The sequence below is a fragment of the Silene latifolia genome, chromosome Y (genome assembly GCF_048544455.1).
Source record: "Silene latifolia isolate original U9 population chromosome Y, ASM4854445v1, whole genome shotgun sequence".
In the NCBI taxonomy this organism is placed as follows: Eukaryota; Viridiplantae; Streptophyta; class Magnoliopsida; order Caryophyllales; family Caryophyllaceae; genus Silene; species Silene latifolia.
The window spans coordinates 403,008,779-403,018,456 of NC_133538.1; the positions used below are offsets into that span (position 1 = coordinate 403,008,779).

Genomic DNA, 9,678 nt, shown 5'->3' on the forward strand with positions numbered 1-9,678 from the left:
TTTGCTTTTTGCCTCAGAAAATCATTTTTGGCTTTATTCAACATCTGATAGCTAGCCCTAAGATTATACTCATTATCCATAAAGGTCCTATTAGAAAGATCAGCCTGAAGTTGCTTTTGTGAATCCAGAAGGAGCTCATAAGCAATGTCAGTGTTCTTTTCAATATCAGAAAATAAATCCTTATTCAACTCTTTAAGGTGAGACTTCATCAGCTTCAGTTTTCTAACCATCCTATACATCATAGTGCCCTGAATATGCTGATTCCACCCCCTCCTTGACAATAATCTTAAAATCAGGAACTCCAGTCCACATATTGTAAAACTTGAAAGGCCTCTTCTTCCTCTTCATATGCACATTACTACATTGAATAAAGCAGGGGTAATGATCATAGTCACCTTTAGGTCCAAAGTATGCATAATGATGAGGCCATTTATTAATCCATTCATCATTAACTAAGACCCTGTCAATCCTACTAAACACCCTAGTGGAGCTAGGTTGTTTATTGTTCCAAGTAAAAAACGAGCCAATACTTTTCAAATCCTGAAGACCACAAAAATCAAGGGTATTCTGAAAAGGAACAGTCTCAGCATCCTTAACAGGTAGCCCAATCTTTTCATCAGCATTTAGAAGATTATTAAAATACCCTAACACAATCCAAGGGTCCACAACAGTCAACCTAACAAGAGCATTCCACAAATGAACTTTATCTTCAATCCTATTAAACCTATAAACATAAGTAGCACAGAATTGATTATTGGTGATAACATCTTTAACCTTTATATATATGAATTGAGCAGCCATATCCAAAACAGTCACACAAAATCTTTCCTCTTTCCACAATAACCAAATTCTCCCTCCATCATGACACTGATGGTTTATACAGTATCTCCAACCTCCATATAAACTATCCAAGAGAACCAGATCTCACCCTGGTCTCAAGGAGCCCAAATAGGTCCATATTAGCATTATGTAGACACCACTTAATATCTTTCTGTTTAGTCAAACTAATCACGCCTCTAATATTCCATACGCCTATTCTATCCATGAGAGGCAGAAGCCTCCCCTCCTCCTCCTTTATCAACCAGTTGTGTAGTATTAGCCATTTCCTTATTAAAGTTAACCACAAATGCACCATCCTTAACCCCAGGTAATCTAAATTCATGCCTAGCGATCCTGGTTAGAATCCTTGCAGGTGTTAGCACAACACTGGTTAAATTGTTCACAGGTGTAGCAGTCGGAGTAATCATAGTCCCTTTACCATTACTCTGCAACCTATTGACAATTCCAGACAAGCCAGGCTGTGGGGCACCAGTACCCCTTTGAGGCAGGTTTGGGAACTCTGCTGAGGGCAGAGTTGAGACCACATGCTCTCTCTTCTTCCAGACCTGTTTAGTAGGGCCCATAGGTTGAGCAGGCCGTCTTATCCACCCTGATCCTTTCCTGCATTGCTTCTCCTTATGCCCAATTCCCATGCACTTAGTACAAGTAATTGGCAGCCAATCATACTCAATCAACACTGTGACATTCTGCCCCATTTCATCCACAAAAGTGATTTTGTCAGGAAAGTGTTGATCCACTCCAACCTCTACTATAACTCTGGCAAATCCTAGTAGAGACCTATCCAAGGTTAGTTCATCAACTCTGCCAAATTTCCCAATCATAGAGGATAAGTTTTCCAAGCACTTAGCACCCCAGAACTTCAAGTCTAATCCCATCAGTTTCACCCAAATAGGAACAGTCTTAACAGAAACCTTAGTAATCTTAGTATGTGGTTCCCATGGACGGATTATCACAGGTTTACCATCAAATAAGAACATTCTCTTCTCCAAAACCAGCTTCCTATGCTCCATCGTCGCAAACCTCACCACAAAGAGGCCATTAGGTAAGAAGGCAACCTTATAAATCTCATAATCCTTCCATTCCCTCCTAAGATACCCTTCAAATGCCCTCCATGGTGGGTTAACACCCATGACATACCCATAAACCGCATAAGACCAGTAATCTATTTACTCTTGAACATCATCTACAGTAAGTTTAAGCAAATTACCTTCTGGAGAAACTTCAGTCACAGGCGGCTGCAGATCACCAGACGAAACCTCTTCTGAAGGAATTTCAGTCACAGATGTCTGCAGGTCACCAGACGGTACCTCTGCTATTTCCTTACTTGCTGCCACCAATGGAGTAGCTGAAGTAACAGCAGGCTCTGGTAGCACAATTCCAACACTTTGTAACATCGCCGCTACCTCCTCCCGGATTTTTGCTACTTCCGCTTCACGATCAAAAGGAACGGACAAATTAGTACTATTATTATCTGAATTATTAGAATCAGTTTTTTTTTTATTTTTCTGTATTAATTGATTGCATATTATTATTACTAGTTGATTTAGTTTCTTGTACGGTGGATGAATTAGGTTTAACTGATTTATTCTTTGCCATTGCAAAGAATCGTAGGAACTTCCTCTCTCTAACTCATCTCTCTAGAATCACAATAATGAGGTTTAGTAATTTAGTTTGTTCAATTAAGCAGCATTCAACGCTGAGCTTAATTCTGTCAAAAAGAATAAGGCAAAGTATATGGAGTGATAATGACTAAGTCACATGCGATCTTAACTTTTCCAAACTAGTGCTTATGGAGCAAAACTCCGATTTTGGTCGAATCTCAAACTAATTGCAGGCTGTCTCGACTCGTTATTACCTTTAACAAAAACTAAGAAACTTGTATTCGATCGGTTTTAAATTGATCTAAAAAAAATAAACACGATATTTAACACTAAAGTGTGAAAGTCTTTAAACATAGGTCGTCGAAAAAAAATAGTTAAGCTTAATTGTAGATATTTACATGAAAGCGATTTAGGCCCTGTTTTTTTGTACTTAATTTCAGATTATTTCAGTTCAGTTCAGCTCTATTCTGCTCAGTTCAGCTTCATTCAGTTAAGTTCAGTTTAGCTCTTTTCTTCCCAAATTAACTCTTACTTCAGTGGAGTTCAGCTCCATTAAATTCGGTTCAGTTCAATTTAGCTCCATTAAGTTAAGCTCAGTTCAGACAGTTTCAGTCCAAAGTGTTTAATATGATACATTTGACTTAATAATGAAATAATTAAATTAAAAAATGGTCGTAAGACTAATTTTAATAGTTAATAGTTGAAAACTTGAAATAATTAATAATGCGATAAAATAATTAGACCGATCCGACCCGATCCGACCCGAAACAAACCGACCCGCAATAACCCGAACCCTATATGAACCGACCCATATTAACCCGACCTGACTGACCCGATACCGTTTCACAGAATAAAATTGTGTTGCACACCTACTATTTCATAATTTGTGCATAGTAGGCTAGTACTCTTCCCACATATGACACGTCTAACATAGTGGATAAAAAATAGGAAATAGTGAGACGACTAAAGTCACTACTCATTTGATCAATGAATTACTTAACTGCTCTCGTTTTTCCCATCGGAAAAGCTCATAAGCAACTCCTTGATCACCCATTAAACTTCTCAATCAATTTCATTTGTCTGATCGACCTTTCTAAAACACAAATCCAACAAAACAAAATCAACAAATCTCACTTTTTCGCTAACTTTTTATCTTCATCGTTTGATTCACAAGAGTACTAATTGTAAGTTATAAATTGTCGGTTATTTGATACTCATTCGGGTTGGATATTTTTCTTGTCGGGTTTTAATCGGCTTGGATGTTGTCGAGTTCGGATTATGCCAGTTATCGGACAAGATTAGGTATCGGGTTATGTTGGGTCGGAGTGGATCAAGTTCGGGTACCATGATTTTATAATATTATCGATTAATAGACGGGTCCGATATCGGGCGAGTCGGATCGGTTTTGTCGAGTCGGGTCGGGTTTTGCCAGTTCTAGTTCTATTCATGCAAATTTCAGAACTTATTTTTGCTAATCGTCACACGATAATGCCAAATATTATGATGAAATCCACAAATTTGTATCAAATACTCATGATGTGGTAATTGGCAAGAATGCAATGTAAATGTCATAGATATTTAAGAAAGAATATGTTGGGGTCATACAACCAACTTATTTGATCTTTACTTATTGGGGTTTGTATCTATTTTAGTTTCTAACACCTTATCTTTCGAGCCTAGTTCTATCCTTAACAATTAAGATAGGAACTTTACTTCATATTGCTCCCACTCACTTCAAGAATTTCTACTTGATGAAGACTTATCTTCATATAAATTCCTAGTTAATCCTTCACAAGGATGAACTCTATTGTGGTATTTTGTCAATCAAAATTTCTAACAAATTAATTTACCAATTTAACATTGTCATATTCTTAACAACTTAAGTGCTTGATGACAAGTGTTTAGGTTGAGCAATAAGACTTTTGAACCGTGGATGCATAGTAGATATTATCAAAACATATTTTGACTAATCATTACCTCTAGTCATATTTCTTCACAAGAAATCATACGTAGGCATGTTAGGAATTTAAGATGCTAATCTCATATGACATAGGACAACTCCTATGGAGTTCTATGGAATAGAATGATTCCTATGGAGCTAGTCCACAACCTGTGATATGGTTTATTTCAGAAATAGATTCTTTGTCGTTTAGCAATAGTGGTTTAGCGGAGACTCGTGTTATAATCGAATTGATATCTTATATTAATAGGAGAAATGATAAAGAACAACATAAAATAACGAAATAGTGGAAAAAGAAAACATTCATCGTTATAATTAAAACATTTTAGCATGTTTTAACATTTATGACCTCCACCCAATTATATAAATGATTCCGAGATCCAAAATTCATATTAACTTGGGCACGGGGAAACCGATACATCCCTTACTAATATAACTCGGTGGGTTAACTCTTTAACCGATTCTATACTTAGAACTCTCGGTCGATGAAATTACGTTAAGTTCATCTCTAGCCCCGGAACATAAGACTAGTCTTCATGTCCCGTTGAGTCCAACCAAATTTCGCGTGCAATAACGTTTTATTACCCCACTTACCGAATGATAAATGAAAGCACCCCGGGAAAACCGAACCTACCTCAAATGTCACGGGGATTCATGGGTCCCACTATTTGGTAAGGCTTAATCTCAATTTTTAATAACGTGAGAGGTCGAGTCAATTTATTATCTATCAAATTTAAGTGAACTAAATTTTCGAACTAACGATAATCATAATTGACATGCTCGAATACTCGATATGATATGCATGTTTAGTTTATGGCGATTTGGCAATGCGTGCAAACATATAAAGAATAAATGCAAAGCAATAAATAAATTTCCTAGTATGGCCTTCCTAAAATAGAAAATCTAATAATCTATTTACAAATTCGGAAATCAACTCCATTGGTCCCTTGAACTTCAAGTGGCACGCTTCCCAAGGACTCTGTCTTGATCGGAACGCCTTTTCGATTTACACCGTCTTGAAGGAACTTCGAAATTACAAATAATAATAAAATACATAGTTATTCCTATTATACATTTGTAATATGAAAAACTAGTAAAAATAAAAGTGATACGAGATCACATTAAAATTACAACCGAATCGGTATTCCCTTACATTGCGGCTAATACCGATTAAAACTTAGGCCATACTAAGATAAAATTACATAAATAAATTATGACATTCATCAATAAAAATGCAGCATTATTATATGTGATTAACATGCCAAATTAATGTGCCAAATCGCCCTAGTTAAACCTTATATCGTATATAATTCGGTTCTATGGAAATGCGTGATCGTAACTTATTAAAATCACAAATCAATACTTAAATCAAATTTAAGCTCAAGTTAATTACCCTAACTCAATTAGGACTCAAAAATTAGTCTTCACTCAATTTTTGACTATAATTCAACTTGATTTTGTATTATTGCTTATTAAACTTCTTTTAATCATAACAATTATGAAATAATTCCCAATAAGTCATAAAAATTTGGAAAAATTTGAAATCACATTTTTGTATATACTGTAATATTATCAAGATTCCAATAACTCAATAAAATTTGTCCACAAAATATTTATAATTTACTTCATTAATAAATCATAAAAATCATAACTGTTACCATTTAATTCCAAATTAAACATAAAAATCATGAAAAAAATCAAAATCAAAATTTTAAACATTCTTAAATAATTTCCAGAACCTGGAAATGGCAAAATTTTAACCAAAAATTTCGAATTAATTTTATGACTAATAAAGTTGCCCTTTTATCGATTTTATCACATAAAAATCAATAAACATACCAAATCAATCAAAATTAATCATAAAAATTTATATCTGATGTTAATATGATATAACATTAGAAAAAAAATTCATGTCATAAAATTCATTTTAGCTATTTTTGCTAAAAAATAGTCACTATTTATATCATTTTAACCATTAAAATTATAAATCATGCATAATAAATCACATTTATCTCAAATTTTACGTACAATCAGTAAAATATGCATGTGACATCATATTAAAATTTCATGGCATCTTTCAAAGTTTAACTATTTTTAGCCATTTAACCTCCATTTATACCATTTTTATCACATAAAAATCATAGAACATGCAATATTAATCACATTAATACGAAATTTTACATACAATACATAAAATATGCATTTGAGGTCATACTAAAAAATCACGGCTAGTAGTGAAGTTTAACTATTTTTAGTAAATAAAAGTTCATTTTATTTATAAAAATGTAATTATTTCATTAAAAATCATTAAAATAAACAATAATCATCCATAAATCATCAATATGACCTAGAAATATTTTAGAACCAGAATTTATAACATGTAAAAATTTCCGTGGCTTTATCCTTATAAATCACAAAATATCTAGTTTTAATTAAGTTACATCTAACTCGGAAAAACCAAACCGATTATGCATGCAACACCAAAGCTCTTGATGCCAATTGTTAGGTTTATTTACCCCTATTAGACGCATCTAATTCATTTTATAAATTTCCCATAATTTATATTTATGTGGATCTAGTGCATGCATAACAAAATAATGAAATATAAGGAGAAAATCATTTTTCTTACATACAATATGGTTCAAAATTTGGGCACCAATAAGGACACCTTACTTATTTGTTCTTGAGCTTAAATGTAATGGATGATCCTCCAAGATCTTCAAGTCTCAAATATAGAGACACTCCTCTTAGTTGCACCCAAGACTAACCCAAAAACTAATACAATTACTAACTAGATAATATGTATTAGTTACCTTAAATATTAATTCTAATATTATTATTATTACTACTCTAGTAATATGAATACATTATTAGAATTATTGAATAAGTTTTATGCACAAAACAATTTTATGTAGAGAGAAAAAGAGAGAGATAAGCATGAAGATTGGAGTAAGAATGATGTAAAATGAGAATCTCTTCTCCTTTTAGCATAGGGCAACCGGTTTTTCACATGGGTAAGGGTGAGTGGTCTTTTTCTTTTTGCCTTCTCAAAAACCATAGGTAGGGATCTAGCATCCTTAGGTAATTATAGGGTTTCTTTTTGCATTAAAAAATAACAACTATCAACACTCTAAAAAAACCCCACTAAAACCGATGCACATGACTTAAAATGGACTCCATATTATCTTTTGTAATTTATCATTTGTAATATGTTGTGACATGTGATATGTAACATGTCATTAGGCATAATAATGCATATTTAACAAATTAAATATCATTATATATTAAATAAATTACATTTAACAAATTAACAAGTAATTCACAATTACATGTATATAAAATGGGTCACATTAAGTCTAGTTAATATAATCTACAACATCTTGTAATTATAACTAACCAATTATTCTTATCTCAAATGTTTCATAAACTTTAATCAATTTTAGTAATATAACAAATTAATTACTAAATTGAATCTTATTTAATCACATTACAATAAGATATATAACTCTCTCTTACTAAATAAAATATGTTCAATTTAAGGAATTAATTAATCTATATCGATATACAATTAATTAACTTTACATTTTGGGAATCGTCCTTTAGGTGTGACCTTAAGGGATCAACTGATCACCACCGTCAAACGACAGTAATGTCAAACTCTAGTTAGCCAATCATTACCGATTAATGTTGATCAGTTGACTATATAATTGAATCATCCCTTACGTATTCTTATTATGAGATTTATTAATGTGATCGCACTATTGTTGAGGACAATTACTCCAACACAAACATGTATTTAACATTTACATATAAAAGAGATTTTATTTAACGTACAATGAACTTGAAATTTTTTTAATCTTATTTTTCCCTTTGCTTTTCTATTTCTTTTTCCAATACGCTAAATAAACTCTTACTTTGTTTATGTTATATTGAATATTGATGTGTATATTGTTGAGCTAATAGTGTGTTTACTTATATCGCTAATCGCTATGTCATATTTGTTTCTTAGCCAATAATATATGGCCATACAAATATACTCATAGTGCAATTTGATTAAAATTTCAGGTACAATATGAAGTTTAGTATATGTATAACATGGTTATTCAATTCAGTGTGAAATAAATACTCAGATGATTCTATTGAAAAAGTAAGCATTCAATAGCCTTATTACTTTTAGAGCTATTTAATTATCCTGAGATAGATATTCAAATAATTTATGTAAAGTTGGATTTTTTTTAATATATATCGGAACAATTTTGCGATAAAATAATATCAAGTGTATGTCATGGTATTATGCAAGTGAAAAGAACATAAATTCTAATAATTAACTGTTCCATATTAGATAAACATAAAGATTGATTTCAAAGAGTAAATTAATAATTCTCTATGATTTTTAGGAACTCCTGCGATTTGTTTTAGGGACTAACTCACTAGAGTTGAATTTCATAATCATCTTTTAAATTTATATTTCGAGTAAATTAGATATCCCAACTTCTATAAACTACCTTACTTATTTAAAATTTGTTATCACAATAAGTAATTATTAACCTAATATCCTAAACTAACTCCTTGACAACATTAGTCTCATTAAATCTTTGTTTATGTTTTTTACATTAGCCAATTTGGAGGACTTATTTGATTTCGCATTAGTCTCAAAAGTAGCAAGATAAAATAATGGATTATTGTTTAATGTAATTCACTATTCATCCCATAAGAAACACGACTTCAAGATATCGAGTTATATTATTCAACATATATTATTATTGGCTCACAAAGGCATGATTACCCATTAATATTGAACCGAGCTTTGATGATCGATATGCCCTGCTTGATATTTTGTCGTTGTATTGTTGACGAAAATCACATTATTTTTGTTTGTGTTAGACTAGACCATAAGAATTACTACTGTAATACTTCTAATTAAGAAACTCCAAAAGTAGCGTCGGGCCAGCTGGTTAGTAAAGAGAAGACGACGGTCTCTTTTAGTAAGAGTACGGCTGCATGGCGTAAGGAGAAGGTGGCGTCCGTACTAGTGTTCAGGTTGTCGCGGAGCAAGGTAAGTACTTGGGTTTACCAACGGTCATAGGTCAGTCTAAGCAAGTTCTTGCAAATATAATTCGCGATAAATTGAATAATAAATTACAAGGTTGGCGCAGTAAATTATTTAGCAGAGCAGGTAGGGAAACTTTGATAAAGGCAGTTGCCCAATCTATCCCTACTTATGCAATGAGTGTTTTTAAGTTACCATCTAATTTTTGCAATGAACTCCGCTCTATT

The 9,678-nt window shown here is 32.5% G+C and overlaps 1 protein-coding gene across 1 annotated transcript; it reads right to left on the bottom strand.

The window, feature by feature from the left end:
* Positions 1-231: 231 nt before the first annotated feature.
* LOC141632227 (uncharacterized) lies at positions 232-801 on the bottom strand. The gene has a single exon (XM_074444790.1). The coding sequence runs from the start codon at positions 799-801 to the stop codon at positions 232-234; it is 570 nt and encodes a 189-aa protein (XP_074300891.1).
* Between the last annotated feature and the right edge of the window lie 8,877 nt (positions 802-9,678).

Bases quoted from the DNA above. Each gene is read 5' to 3' on its own strand.
- LOC141632227 (XM_074444790.1), bottom strand. From the start codon at position 801: ATGGCTGCTCAATTCATATATATAAAGGTTAAAGATGTTATCACCAAT.